General features: G+C 41.5%; 1 protein-coding gene across 1 annotated transcript in view; it reads right to left on the reverse strand.

The window, feature by feature from the left end:
- Positions 1 to 2,476: 2,476 nt before the first annotated feature.
- Positions 2,477 to 16,010, reverse strand: part of adamts9 (ADAM metallopeptidase with thrombospondin type 1 motif, 9) — a 33,827-nt gene continuing 20,293 nt past the window's right edge. The window contains exons 23-28 of the mRNA XM_080460619.1: positions 13,930 to 14,049; positions 11,051 to 11,158; positions 10,792 to 10,959; positions 8,111 to 8,359; positions 4,399 to 4,560; positions 2,477 to 2,928 (exon numbers count right to left, since the gene is read on the reverse strand). Of these exons, the coding sequence (XP_080316745.1) occupies positions 2,740 to 2,928; positions 4,399 to 4,560; positions 8,111 to 8,359; positions 10,792 to 10,959; positions 11,051 to 11,158; positions 13,930 to 14,049 (996 nt within the window). The 3' untranslated portion in view covers positions 2,477 to 2,739. The remainder of the gene's footprint in view (positions 2,929 to 4,398; positions 4,561 to 8,110; positions 8,360 to 10,791; positions 10,960 to 11,050; positions 11,159 to 13,929; positions 14,050 to 16,010) is intronic.

Below are 16,010 nucleotides of genomic sequence, written 5' to 3' on the forward strand. Positions count from 1 at the left end.
CAAACACAAAATGCATCCCAGACAGACATACTGGCACCCTTCATTGATAATTGGTTGCAGAACCTTTGGCGGTAATGTTGACCTCCAAAAGTCTCTTTTATCCATGTGGAGGCTTCTTGCACCTGTCTGCTGCTACATTCTTGACTCTCTTCCATTGTGACGAGTTCAAGATCTGTTTTTATTTCGGCTCTCTTTGGGTTGCTTCAAAGCAATTTAAAAAAACCCAACCTTTTTAGGGATTTCTATGTGCTGCTAAATGTCTTCTTTTCTGTCATTGAGACCAAACCCATCTCAAAGCACACTAACTGACATCTCTCTCTTGTTAATCACAAGATTTCAAAGTTAACGTCATAAATTGAATGAGTCCGGCACCACATTGACTTTTCTTTGACTGTTGCACCTCTACAAACATAGGTGTTTTCTTTTCATGTATTTCTTTACCCATAAAAACCTAGTTTGTGCAGTTTTCAGCCTGAACGACTGTAAATGATTTAGTTAGTTTTCCTTCACATTTTGTCCTGACATTCAGATTTCTCTGACTGAGGTTGATTTTAGCTGCAGGTTCAAGACTGCTGAAGCAGATATTTGACGATCTTTGGTGATTTTGCCAAGTCCTTTGGGATAGAATTAAATATCTCTCATGCTAGGAAAACTAAACTAATCATACTTTATTACTACCCTAGGGAAAACTCCTTTTTCCACATTTAAACATCCTATTTCTAGGATGGGGTGGGTAACCACATTAAGGTGCTCCTGGGAGCTGATGGGGGTCTAGGGTCATGCTCAGGGACCCACGGTGGCGATCTGTCGACTGTGAGAATTGAACCTGTGAATCACCGATCTCAAGTCCGCTTCTAGTATAAGAATCATTTATTGGTTAATTTGGACCGTGTGAACCCTGAGAATGAAGCACAGGTACAAATGACTTCTTATGTTGTTAGAGGAACAGATTGAAAATTGATCAAAAGGTGCCAATAATAGTGTCCAGCAACATTCTGCGTCCATATTGTTTTCAGCCTTTGGCACATTTTACAACTGTGATTAAACCAATGTCTTTCAATTTCTAAGTGTAATCTGTGAAGATTTTCTAAATTCTGTACTCATGTTGATTTCAAAGAATGCCATTATTTGGACCAAGCCTGCAAATGTCAAGCAAATTAAACGATGGATAAAAAAAAAAAAAGAAAAAAAAAAAAAGAAAAGAAGACAATTCAACATATAATTAAATCTGTGATACATTGTGTATTTAGCTAATCAATCTGATGAGTGCACAGAAGAAATGAAAAGCACATAAGACGCAGCATTGAACAGTGACGTGCCACAACGAACAGCTAACCAACAGAAAAAGTGATTCTTTTTTTTTTCTTCCTTTGTTTTGATAACTCATATCTCCCTTGTTTGGCCAAAGCACCACTGTTGTGTATGTCATCGTTGTTTCATGGCTAGTTGAGTTGTGTTTCGTTCCAAGTGAGGTATTGTTTGAGCATAGCATAAAATAACATATTTAGCAACTCCAAGTACTGACTGTACAAAGCAAATATTACCTAACACAATATAAATACACTCATATCAAGCACCTTTTGAGGCGGAGAGCTCTGACTGTTGCTGTTTGGGAATAAAATGTGGGGTCCAAGCCCTCCGCCAAACAGGAAGTACAATGGCTATGAATTCTACCTACCATGAAAGTGGTGAGACACTTTATTTTACAGTGCGCTCGTTACTGCTGATACTGGACGTTTCAGGCACTTTTGAATGCGCATGTCCACTGCCGTGTCATTGTTTTTTGGGGAGCGACACCACGAGTGTTTTATAAACATAAACTGTAAAAGAAAGTGTCTGAATAGGATTAGTATGTTCTCTACAAACCACATGTGCCTTGAGACAAATTGAGTTCTTGATACAATAGCCACTTCAAAAAAACAAAACAAATACATCTTATACAATGATGTAAATATAATACAAAGCCCAGATACAGTCCTATGTAAAGAGGTGCTTCTCATGCTCTTAACAGAACATGCACTATTTCGTGTAGCACCACATATTTGGAAATGACGGGCCACTCTTTGGATAATAAAAGAACAAGGCATTGTACTGTATATTCCTGATATACAAAACATTCATCAGTATCTGTGTATGAACAATGATTGGCTATATGTGCGAATACAAAGAGCTATGACACAATATAAATGACTTTGTTTTGTTTAAAGTTAATGCTATATACAGAGAGGAAAAAGGAGAGAAAAAAAAATATCTTAATAAATTATCTTTAAAAACAATATTTTACAAGACTAACTTTGATTGTGATACAAAAAGATCCTGAATTTTCCAAAAAGAACAAAACAAAAAAATAACTAATTAAAAGGCTCAACAACAGTTTTATGGTTACTAGCGCTGACAAAAAAAGAAAATACTCTAATGGTCACAGCTGTCACGGAAGTATTCTGTGTTGTTGTACTTCTTTTTTTTTTTTTTTTTTGGCATAAGTGCGTGTATAGATATTTTTTTGCCATTCAAGTGCCAGAGAAATTCTTTTTTTTTTTTTTTATTTCGAATGTCTTGAGGAGACGTTGACCAACCAATCACAGGCACCAGGGATGGAGCAGGAAGTGGAGGTGGTTAAAGGTAAGAGGTGACGAGCTGGAGTGTGATACCTCCAGAGCAAAAAGCACCACCATCATGCTTCCACCCCTTTGCGACTACATGCGTTTGAAAATATGAACATAAAGCAGAGAGTATTTTTTATGAGCGTACCGAGCTCCATGGGTCTGTGCTCCAGTGGGGGCTAGAAGGGCACGGCTGAGTATTGCACTGCTCGCGATCTGGCGGTTTGTCGTGGATCTCGCAGCTCAGATCGTTGAAGCGCTCGCCATTCGGACGCTGACACACCACCAGCCTCGTCTTGATGCCGCCTCCACACGGCTTGGTACACTGCAGAAGACGGAGAGGACAGAGTGAAGAAAACACCAGCGCTAATCGATGGATGTACAAAAGTCTGTGAAGTTAAACCCTTTATGGGGTAAATGACTGTATTTTTCTCATTTAGTTAACCTTTCTTCCCATTCCCTTCTAGTTCAGGGGTGTCAAACATAAAGCCCATGAGCCAAAACCGGCCTGCAAAAGGCTCCAATCCAGCCCGCCAAACTACCAACCAAATTGTTAAAATATCAAAGAAAACATTGATTTTTCACTATATTTTGTAGAATTATCATTACAATTGGCGTTATTTTGAGATTGTCGTCATATTTGGGATAAATGTTTGTTTTTTTACAAAAGAATATAGACAGTTTCATCATGTATAATCTGCGCCACAACAGAGAAACGTTTAAATTGAAAAGTTATAATGGCACTGTTTTACCAGTTCAGCCAGCTCAAGATGAAATTGGTCTGCATGTGGCCCCTGAGCTAAAGTGACTTTGACACTGCCGCTCTCGTCAGCTCATCTGCAGTTAACTTGAACATATGATAAATAAATTATAAAATCAATGTAACCCTAAACTTTTCCCAAGTTTTACAACATATGCCAAATGCCAAAGGTATGTTACATTTAAGAGTTTTTTTTTTTTTTTAAATGTTCAATTATTAAATGGTTGGGAAATAGATGAGTAGGGAAATGGTGTTCAATAGCATGTAGCTCATCTTTCACAGAAATCCACAAGTTAGAAATGGTGAAACGTGTGATTTTCTTCAGTGCAAAATGCTTTACACCATATTTTATGTTACACCTAGTAAATGGAGCATCAGCTTGTCTATTTCTCCAAATGTTAATTAAAATATGCAATAAATATTCTCTAAAGCAGGGGCGTCAAACACATGTGGGCCAAAACTGGACTGCAAGAGGCTCTAATTGAGTCCATGAAAAGAAAAAAAGAATTTAAATTTTTTTTCCCCAACACATTCCTTAAGAGTAAGCGGACACAACACTGAGACCTGAGCTGAGATATCAGTGATGCTGCCTTGAAAGACCGGAAACGGGCATTAGCCTCAAAGCCATGCTGTCAGGGTGAGTTTGTAAAAACATGCATGCAAAAGGCTGCAAGGTGCAAGTTACAGGAGATGATTTTTTTTGGGGAACATTTCATGGATTTTGCCAAAGAAAGTGACATTAAATTTGGCCTTTTGTTGAGATTGTAGTGATTTTTGGCACCAATCGTTCAGTTTTGCAAACATAAGGACCTTTTCAAAATGTACACTCTGTGCAACAACAAAGGAAAACCTTTAAAGTTTAAATTTAAACTATACTATGCCTCTAGTTCACTGACCTGGCCCAGCAGAGATGAAATTGGGCTGTACATGGGCCCCTGAACTTAAATGAGTTTGACATCCCTGCTCGAAGCGGTTAAAGAACAGACACCTGGCGAACAGCCATTATCTGATAAGCAGAGGTAGTGCGTGTCTCACCTCTCCCCAGTTCCCATAGATCCACTGGGGGCACGGCCCCGACTCGCAGGATCGCTGCTCGTTGGGTCGGCTGCGGTCCTCACAGCTGTTGGCCGGGTAGCCGTTCTCGTCCTGGCACACTACAACTCGTCGCTGGAAGCCTCCCGCACACGTGCTGGAGCACTGTTGTTAAAGGGAGAGGGGCACAGTGTCAGAAATACAGCTGTTGCAAAACAGATGCTCGGTGTGCAGGCGTGGACGAGTCCCGGAGGGATACAGTGTTTACATTTCAGTTCAAGAAAACGACGAACGAACAGCGCAGAGGAGACTCATGCAGAAATGACTAGAAAGCTTCAAAGTAGAAAATAAGGTATTTATAAGTTGAGCGTGTGATTCTCTCTTTCTGTAGTAAAGCCCTCTCTGACTGAGCCTTTGACATACAGTGAACGGATTCCTCGAGAAATGCATCTTGAAACACGTGCAGAGGTGCACCATTTCCATATTGCTTGAATTTGCACTACTTTCCATAGAGTCTCATGGTCATTGCAGATGTTTCAAACCCTGCTTTTTAGCGAAATAGAAAGTCTAACAGATGAGAAATGAGGATTCAGTGTTCATCCATTCTGACATCTTCATCTCACGGCTTACTTCACGAAATCCATTTCGCTTGACGTCTGATCGGAGAAGGATTGCGGGGAGACCCAAAGACACTGAATTCATTTACTCTCACACAGCTTTTCTTGGCATTTCTATACCTTTGCAAGACAGCCGTAGGTTCCAAAAATACACACTTTTATCAGATAGTCGTAGTGCAAATCTCAATGAAACATTCTATGAATGTTGACCGAGTGATGGCCTTGCAGGTGGAATTTTGACCCAAATTTCACCAGGAGTTCCTGAGAAATTCCTTCACTTTTCATGCAATATACCCAAAGCACCAATTCTATGCTTTTTCAACTGGAAATGAAATCAAATGTGTACAATTGGTGGGGGTACAGTAAGAGAGGGTTATGGTTCCACCATCCTGGATCTTTGCATAAATTTGCATGTAAATGAAAGTAAATGAAGGTTTTCATGTCTTGTGTCACCTGCACCAACAACCTGTGGGTATGCCGTGTACTATAAAGTGGCAAAAAGCAGTGTGTACCTTAACATTGTAATGCACTCGCAAGAATGCTGTAGAAATCCCTAAACCCATTCAGAAATGTGACTCCCTCACCCTGTCTTTTGTCTCTCTACAAATCAACACCCTGGACATAAAGCAACCACAGACATTCAGACAATACCAGCAGGCGTCTCATGTCTGAAAACTAAATGCTGGAGTTGAAATCCTCAGGACACAGGAAGGAAATCCCCCGAAATAGCTTTGATCACTTCCCAGAATTATTTGAAGGTTATTTCTGATCAGCACTGACCCAGTAAAAATAAAAAACCCCCAACAAAACAGCTCAAGAGAACACATAGAAATAGATGCACGGGGTGAGATGACCTGTAGCCAGCGGGTCATACCAGGGATATGAATTCCACACACAAGATAAAGGGAGATGTGGAGAGAGTGGCTCTTCTGTTGGGAAGTGGGAATAACAATGCATCTTTATGGATGTATGAGTAGCTATGCATATTAAAACTAATAAAAATACTCAACATTTGCCGGCCTCTTCTGTTTTTGAGTTCATTTGATATTTCAAAGGCTGACATCGTTATTAATAATGACTAAATTGAATAGGTATAACAAGTCATATTTCTATGGAAAAGCATTAAAGTTTTGAATAAATCTGTTTGTTTGTTTTTTCATAATGCTTTGAGGCTTTGGAGAATGTGCAAGCTTGAAACAGGAACTGAAAGCGAGTGCACAATGCTCTCATCATTATCCTGTGACGTTACAATAAAATGGCTAAAGCCCTAATAGACCTGAGCTTTACTTCCAGGTTGATTAAAAACAAAGTGAATATTAAAAAGTCATTCCAGGCATCTGCTGCAAGCGGTCACTACAATTACAAGGAACACATGTTGGCGAGCAAAAAAAAAAAACAGTTGAGCATTAGACACACATTTTGGGAACTGTTGATTTGGGCTCTCAGGACCTGAGTTACTTTAATCCCAGACAAATTGTGCTGATTTGCACAGATAGCGTGATCTGTTTGAGCGTGTTTTGTGGCTTATTGAGGGACAAAAATTAGCACCACTAACAACAACATTCCTAAACTAAAGAAAACATTGCATCAAGTTTTGAGTGTGCCTGCTGCTGCTCGCTGCTGACTAGTATCCCCTCCATATTGCCACTACTAAGTCCAAATAGCAGGCGCTCTATCATTATGCGAGTGAGTGTCTGAGAGAGAGAGAGAGAGAGAGAGAGAGAGAGAGAGAGAGAGAGAGAGAGAGAGAGAGAGAGAGAGAGGATAATAAGAATTTGTAATAACAACAGTAATCCTTAAGTATCAATGACGCACAACTTATAGTGAAAAAAACTAATAAAGTGCCAGCAATAGATAAAAACTATCAACAAAGTACGAGTTATAGAGAAAACGTATCTATAAAGTACCAGTAGTAGTGGAAAAAGTATCGACGTGGAACTAGTTTCGTGCCGAAAATCCGGCATAAGAAAAGTAATTTAAAAAAGGCAAATAAAAAGGAGTCTAGTGCTTGGATTGTAGTTATTGTGCCTGCCTATATCAAGCAAGCACGGTGAATAAAATCATTCAAACATTACAGGCATTAACCTTGAAGTCCACCTTGGGAAGTTTGGGTGAAGTGAGAATTAATAACCTGAAGTTGGAAGTTTGGGTGGAAAAAAAGAAGAAAAATCCATATTTAAATAAAAAAAGACAGAGCATGGCAGATGATTTGTCACAAAGTTAAACTTTGAAGAAAAAAAGGGAAGAAATTGAGAAAAGATGTCAAGACCTAAGAACAAAAGAGAACATATGTTAAAACCAAGCACCACAAATAAACCTGGTTGGGTGCGGCTGAAGGAAACTCCTCTCAGAACGACAGCAGCTTTACTTCTGCTCGACGATGAGCTGATTTGCACCGTCACTTTCAAATGTGTTAAACATGGATGCGACTGCTTTCAGGCGCCGGAGATCACATTGAATTATCCATGAGCATAAACTGCTCGGATTCTGCTCATTCGGAGAAACATGACTGATATTACCGATATTTAGTTTCGTTGCACTTCTGTCAGACATAATAGACCCAATTTGTAGATCAGTTTTCATGTGGTATCACGTTTGAGTGCCTTTTTTAACTTGGAAATAACTTATTAGCAATGAGGAAGCTTGACGGCAAATGCAAAATACACTTGGACCATATGAGCCACGCCTAGCGGCTGCACGCAGAAGGAAGTTCCAATGATTTGGCCACATTACCAAGTAGACCAGGAATGGTCAAGTGGCTGACATCTTGGTTAACTCACATCAAGGAATGATGATCGAAAGAAGAGGTGGAGAACAGCGCAGTAATCTTTTTCCACCAGTAATCCCTTCAGTAAATAAATCAGGCCTTATGTGTGAGACGGATGAGTCATGTCCACTGAAAGAAATTGTCCAAATGAAACAAAACTCCTCACAAATAGCTTCTTCCAAAGACAACATGTGACTGGCGTTACCATTGTAACCAAACTAAAAAAAAAAAAAAAAACAAGTGACTTTGATCCACATGTCACATGTATAGTGTCAAACCTCAGAGAAGTGAATCTGTGTGTCATGAGGTTCTTGTGTGTGCGGTGCCTCACCGCGCCCCAGGGTCCGGTCCGCCACTGGTGGGACTGGCTGCGCGGTAGGTTGTTCCTGGAGCTGGTGTTGGGTGAGGACGGCAGAGGTCGGGACTCGCTGGACCGGGGCGGACACTGAGACATGGCGCAGTCCTGCTCCGTGGTGGGACGGTCGTCGGGGTCGCACTCACTGGCGCTCACCTCCTGGTCGCTGAAGTTGACGCACAGCACCTGCCGAGTGGTCTTCCCCTGGCCACAGGTTACCGAGCACTGACGACAGAAACACGGGGTGAGGAAGGAATTCTCTCTGGATGCATAAACATTCTCCGCTGAACGGTCAGCATCACTTCACTTATAGGAACATACTACTGTAATACCGGATGATAGCCGGATTTTTTAAAATAAACAATTCTTACCATTAAAAGACAGATGGGACAACAAAACAAGGGGACTACAAACAGCAGCTCAAAGTAAGATCATTTTCATTTACTTCTCTTAATTAGGTGTTTCTGTGCTCCACGTGGGGAGGATATAATCTGAGGGGAAATTCTTACTTCATATTTCACAGAAAAGCTTTCGTATTTCAGTTTGTGGAATTAAATTATGTAATAAATTAAAAGAAGAGCTAAATGAATGCTTAAGAATGAAGCAATTTAAGAGAAAATCCATAAAGATATGATATTTTGGATTGACATGAAATAGCCGTTTCACAATACACAATAATAGTTTGCGTTCATCGTGGGGAATGTTTCTTCTATTGTTTGCTCTTTTTTCTGAATAGTAATATAACATGTTTGATACAGACAGCATATTGTAGTTAAAGATGTTTATTTTCTTGTGTATAGAATCCAAATGGAGCAATTGATGAAGATATTGAGAAAATTGATACTCTTTTTCAAATATGTTTGGATGCTTTATGCTTTACAGTATATTAAAATTAGATTTGTATCTAAAGATCATTCATTCATTGAGTTTAGTATAATAGTAACAGAGCTGCTCCCAACTATGTTCACCTAACAAATCTAAAGTGTACCGTGTCCAAAAGAAGTTTAATTGTCTTGATAATCAGTTTTTTTCTGTCCATATGTCAAAAATAAGGATGTCACAACAATGTGTTCCAAAACACTTACTTCATGTGTTCATCATATTACGGAACGTGTGTCAAACATAAAGCTCGCGGGCCAAAATGGGCCCGCAAGAAGCTCCATTCCAGTCAAACCACCAAGGAAATAGTTAAAATTTCCAAGAAAACATTGACTTTTAAACAAATTTATTAACAGTCGCGGACACGACACAACACTGAGACCCCGAGATGCTGGAAGTGAACTCGCTTTATTCTGAAAGACATGGTGTCAGGGGGAGTTTGTAAAGACCTGCATAACACAACTGTTAATGACGTTTTGTTTTAGTCTTTTTTTAACATTTCACTGCAGTTTGCACAAGGAGCATTCATTAAAATTGGCTTAATGTTGTGATTGAAGTACTTTTCTGTACTCTACGCCACCAAAAAGGAAAACTTTAAAGTTTAAATTTAAATCTTATTATTTCACTATTTTACCAGTCCGTTCTGAAGTTTTGGCTGTATGTATGTGGCCGCTGAACTAAAATGTGTTTGACACCCCTGGATATTAAGAGATTCCCTAATAAGTACTAATGGTTTCTCCCTCAGCTGCTCCAAAGAAGATTCTCTCTGCCTTTTGCAAAATTTGATCTATTATACAACATTATGCAACAGCTGTCTACTGAAAAAAAAACCTGGCCTGGGATTACACTCGCCAGATGTTTACACATCTCTGTCACTACATTTCATGGGATTGTAAATACTGTAGGACAGTTTTGCGCACATAAAGCTGAAGCATATGATGTGACACTAAATGAAGCTGTAAAGACCCTGAGAACAATAACAGAAGTCTGTGATATCGGAGCACTCGGTCGCTGCCAGTTTTTAGTTACTCAATCTAATGCATGCGTGTGTGTGTGTGTGTGTGTGTGTGTGTGTGTGTGTGTGTGTGTGTGTGTGTGTGTGTGTGTGTGTGTGTTTTTGGACAGTCCCCCGAATTCGTTTTTGGGCGTGAGATGAACTATTTCTCTTCTGGGGGTCAATGAGTGTCTTTGGCTTGGTGGTAGATGTGTGGGTGGTGCCTGTGTGTGTGTTGTTTATGTGTATGGTGACCAGACCTGCAGTCTTGACTGTACTGTATCACCAGGGCTCTGATGAGAAACATCTGTAAACAAGGCCGGAGCCCCCTCACTGCAGCCCCTTGCATCTCCCAGCTCCAGAAACTTAGCGCCTTGCTCCGAATGACTCTCTCACTTCCTCCGTGCACACGCACACACACTTGCGCACCAGCTGCCAACCTGTCTCCGCATCCTTTCTCACACCAACATCTAAGTGCAGTGGGCACTCACTGATTATTGGCGGGACTAACTCCACACCAACAGAGCTAGATCTTACTCTAAGAAAAACATCTGCATGACTGTGCTGATGACATAAATTAAGTTAATCCTCAAAGCTGACACTGTCTGTTAAAAAGAAGAAAAAAGAAGAAAAAAAAAAGATGCAGATCTTAGGCAGGAACGGGAAAATTCACTGCCATATGTTCATTTATTTGAAGTGTTCTTCCAACTCTGGCTGAGCTATACGCCTTCTGAGATAATATTCAACAGCTTTGTTAAATACGAACGAATCTTCTTCTTCTTACCACTGTCCATTCCAGCACTTTCCACTGTCCGCAGGCCACCACTGAGCACACCTCCCTGGCGGGGGGTTTGGGAAGGTGGGCGCATGCCGCCTCTTCCGCCACGCCACCCTGGTTGTCGCGGCAACTCACGTAGCGCATCCGCGTCCCTTTGCCACAGCTGGCACTGCACTGTTGTGCAGACGAGAAATGTTAGAAAAGCTGCTAAAATACAAAAAACAGCCAACAATAAAGTGGTGGTACATGTGGCAAGCGGGCCGACCTGGGTCCAGGATCCAAACCGCCACTGGGTTTTGTGGCTCTGGTGGGAAGGGACTTTAGTCCCCGGGGGGATTGGGTGGCTGCTGGGACATTGGGCCAGTTCACAGTCCTGTGGAAGAAGGGACACATACACTCATTCATGCAGTGATTAACAGAATGAATATACTGTACCAACATCTGTCTCTGACAACCAAATACCATGAATATTACAGATAGCTCTTCCGACATGGGACAGCCATTAACTTTAACTGTATTCCTTTCAGCCCTGCATTTGAGAGTCGTTGTGTTTCCCATCAGCCCTCCACCCCTGACCCTCACCCCCAACCTTACCAAAACAACATTAACAGGGTCCGCCCCATCAGTTCAAACTATGGATTGTGGCAGTAAGCCACTCAGCATAAAGCCCTGATCCCTGTCATAACAGGTCATAGTGGAGTGGTATTCAGGGCTCCAATGCCCATGCTGGCGTGGTCATAAACCCCACCCCTAATCCACCCCCTTGTCCCTCACCTTCCGCCCTTTCCTATTTTTTCCCTTCATGCCCTCTGGTGCCCTCTGACCCCGTCTCTAGAGATGAAGCCCTTAATCAGGTCACACAGACTCTGAGTTGACCACAAATTCCACACACTTCCCCCTAAAAAAAAGAAATATGCCTCATGGTAGCACTAAAAGTTGCTCTACGCACACCTCCTCACATTTTGCACGTAAAAAGCTTTTTTATATTTTCTCAATGAGACCTAAGTGCTGGTCGGCTTCTCTTCTATTCCTTTGTGGGAATATCGAGCAAACAATCTTTTCAGAGCGCGTTCCTCCTCCTTGTGCTCGGACCTCCATCCATCAATTCTCCACTCTTTTTGTAAGCCCTGCTCACTGATGGGCGTTGATGGTGGTGGGACCAGCGGCCTGGTGGCCCACTTCATGGCTGGCTGGTTAGAATCACAACGAGGTGGGGCGACTGCTTCAGGGTCACTGGTCACCGGTCTCTGCCGGCCCAGGCACCGGAATTAAGAGCTGCTGCGACTAGAGGGGGGCCTCATCCTGAGTCTGCATGCTCAGCCCTCTGAAATGGGTGTACGCCCCATGCTGACCAAACAAAACTCTCATTCAGCTCAAAATACTCAAACTTTATGAGACACTCTCAATATGTGTTTGTGTGTTTAACATGCAAACTTTTCAATGTCTTTTGACTAAAAACACTTTTGTGAGTTCAATGCATATTCTAAAACATTCTGATATGTGAGTAATATAAGGGGAAAATCTGTGAACATTTTGAGACAATGATTCAAGAGGTAATGATTCAAGAAGCAGGAAGCTGCCGAGCGAAACAAGTTAAATCCCAAGACATCACTGTTGCAGGACATAGTAAGTGGGCTGGTCCATATGGTTATGAATGTATGTTAAAAAAAACAAGATCATCTATCAAATGCTCATTTATTAAAACAAACCCATTAACCTTTTCTGTCATGACAGTATATTTGGGAGGATTTTAGTGACTCGGAGCCACTGAAAACGCAGCTTTTGGAAAAACGCGTGGACCAAAACAACGAACAATATAGTTTTAGGGAACGTCAATGTTTACAGCGTACTGTTCTCTGCGTGCATACATAGATGCCTTAATTGCATAAAAACAGCACCCACTAGTGGCCCTACGGGAAAACTACATCATTGTTTCAGCCGTCTCTGCGTAAATGGAAATCGCTTTCAAAACACTGTCGTCTAAAGGCAAAACTTTTCCGAAACAAAAAGGCCAAAATGATGCATTTTCACGAAGAAGGTTGTCCGAAAAACAGGGCCTCATATGAACTTACCTCTAAAGTGCTCGCTGATTGGTTGTTATAGGAAACGGGAGGAGACTGAGCCACAGAAACGGACTCTCACACAAGGTAAAAAGTTCAAGAAAAGTGCTCGGGTGTTTCTTGTTTGGGGGAGTTTGCGCCTGCGTCCGAAGCTTAAGAGGGTCCGAGGGGCTTAATGGTGTTGTTCTCTGCACACGTGTGTGGTTTCATTAGAAACTGATATACGTTCCTGTGTAAATGCTAAACTTTTATGAAATGAACATGCAAAAACGATACTTATAACCTTGCTGTGCAAACAGGCTCCAAGACGCAAGAGAAAGAGCACTGTTATTTAGAAGAAGCTCTATCAAAAAGCAGAAACGGTCATGTCCAGTGCTACCACAAAACTCAACATCGTCACACATGTTCACCTGATATTGTGCAGCCCTTACTATATGTTATTGAAAACTGACATCACAACTGATTTATCTATTCATGCCTCTTATCAAACTCCGTCCACATGGGGCCAGAACGTCCCGGTGGTCCTCTGAAGGAAGACACCTGGGGGGCGTTTCCCCAACCGTCCAAATCACTACCCCGAACAACCTCAGATAGTTCGGCTTACTTACTGATGACTTACTACTTGTGTTTGCGATCTTATACATTATTATGCCTGTAAATACACGACCATAGGTGATTTCAAGTAAATGTTTAAAAGCAACAGGAACTTTGAAGAAATTCATGAAAAACTCGACAATAAACACCTCTCCCAGTGTTTTGCACTATCTAACTGTCTATTCTGTGACTGTAGAAATGACCAAACTGCCTCTTCTCATCTAGTTGTAGTCTGTGTTCTTCCCCACATTTCTTTGCATAGTCCGGTTTAACTTCCCCTTCATTTTCTCTCACCAGATCAGAGAGGATATTTCTATTGAGGCCAGGTGGAGATTAAATGTTCATTTGTGTGTGTTTCAGGCGACGGCATCTCATGAGTGTGGCGTCGGCCATGGCACAACTGTGAGGAGGAGGAGGAGGAGGAGGAGGACGAGGAGGAGGACGAGGAGCACAGACTGAAGGGAGGATGAGGAAGAAAAGACTTTCCTACCTGTGTGTCAGTGGGTCGTGTGGCAGCGTTACATTCAGTGTCATCCATGACGGCACCATAAGAGCCAACCACACATTTCACTGCTCGCATCTGGTAGCCTGGCCCGCAAGAGGTAGTGCACTGGGTTCAAACAGAGAAAAAAAAAGAGTTGGTGGTGGTGGGGGGGGGGGGGGGGGGGGGGGGGGGGGGGGGTGGAGAAACATTAGCAACACTGAGCCAGGGAGAAAAAGACAAGGAAAGCAAGCACAAAACAGATGGTTCATCTAAGCCGACATAGCAATCCCCCTCACAAACAAGTTAATAAAACAGCCTAAATACAAAGGATTTTCCTTTCTGATAATAGTCTCGAGGGATCAAACACACCAGGACGCTCGTATACATCGCACCGGCTCGCTTTTCCACTGTAGCTACGTCAAAGGGTGCGATCCCGCACTTTCTTCTGGCTCACTGCCCTCAGTGAAACAAGGTCAAACTTGTGTGGCGGCAACTTCAGCTACCATTTGACCACGCTTCATTAAACCACTTCAAATATACCTTAACGTGTGCACATCCTCTGACGGGGGGCGCGAAAATATCTCACATTTTTGGGTGTCCAGTTCTTGTGTACACAGGCAGACACTGTCGACTATGGCGATAATCCTATAGCTTTTGGAAGTTGGTGTCTGTCTCTGATCTGCTGCAGAGGGGAAAAAGATTTGTCTTGATAGCTCACTTTCTAACTCAATTTTACTCATCTTGACGTATGAGATGATAACTCTTTAAGAATAGCACTCAGACTCAATCTTCAGGGGACGTGTTCATTTTCAACACCTCAGCCCGCACATCAATACCACTGACAGACCTGATGTCAGGAAGAACAAGTGCTTTTCTACATGTAGCTAAAGCAATTGGGAGGCAGTTTGAATACAGAGCAGTCTACCATACTGAGCTTGCTAAAGCTTCTTTATTCTTTATTTGCACAAAAATAAAGAATATAAAACAGAATTCTAAGAAAAAAAAGATCATGGAACAACAAGCAGAGAAAACTCACAATGGATTTAATAAAAAACAGTCAGAATCAGTAGGGTTTTAGTTGGACAGAAGAAATAATTTACCCTTAAAAAGGGCCAAGTTCCATTTCTCCAGGTACCTACAAACCAGAGATTTTGTGGCCTCTAACTTTGCTCAATTTCCATTACGTCCACCTGAAACTCTACTAGAATCTCAAATGTAATGTCAACACAAAACAAATAATAAGTAGAATGTACATTTTACTAAATACATCTAATGTGGATAATCGGGACTCTCTCCAACACAGATGGGAAAAAGATTTAAATGAAAAAATTCCAGAAGCAAAGTGGCAACAAATAATACAAAGAATTTACTCCTCCTCAATATGCCTTAGACATGCTGTGGTTCAATTTAAAATAGTCCACCGTCTTCACTGGACCAAAGAAAGACTAGCTAGGTTTAATAAAGATATTGATCCGACATGTGACCGTTGCAAACAAGCTTCAGCCACATTACTACACATGTTCTGGCTATGCCCAAAGATGTACAGTTTTTGGCGGTCTATTTGTGAGACACTCTCTATAATATGTGGAACAACAGTAGATCCTTCTCCAATGATCTCACTGTTTGGTGTGGCCCCGGGGGCCACTCCTCTCCCTGGGCACTTTAGAAATATGATGGCCTTTTGCACCCTGCTCGCCAGGAGACTTATTCAATTTAAATGGAAGAATGTCCGGCCTCCAACATATGGCCAATGGATAAGGGAAGTCATGCGCCATATTCATTTAGAAAAAATTAGATATACCATTAGGGGGTCTACCAGAAAATTCTATATTACCTGGCTGCCATTTATCTCTTTTGTAGAAAACATGGCAGCTGCCAATATTGAAACATAACCCAAGTGACTATGTACCTGTTATTTTTAATTTTCCTTTTTGTTGTCAATATGTTTACAAATGTGCTTAATAAGCTTGCCGATGGCCCAGTAACTGTGGGTGGGTGGGTGGGTGGGTGGGGTGGGGTGGGGTTATTGAGAAATTGATGTAAAAGTTCTGTGATTATATTGTTTATTGGTTGTATTTGAAAATAAA

This window comes from Lipophrys pholis, assembly GCF_963383615.2.
Source record: "Lipophrys pholis genome assembly, chromosome: 4".
Lineage (NCBI taxonomy): Eukaryota > Metazoa > Chordata > Actinopteri > Blenniiformes > Blenniidae > Lipophrys > Lipophrys pholis.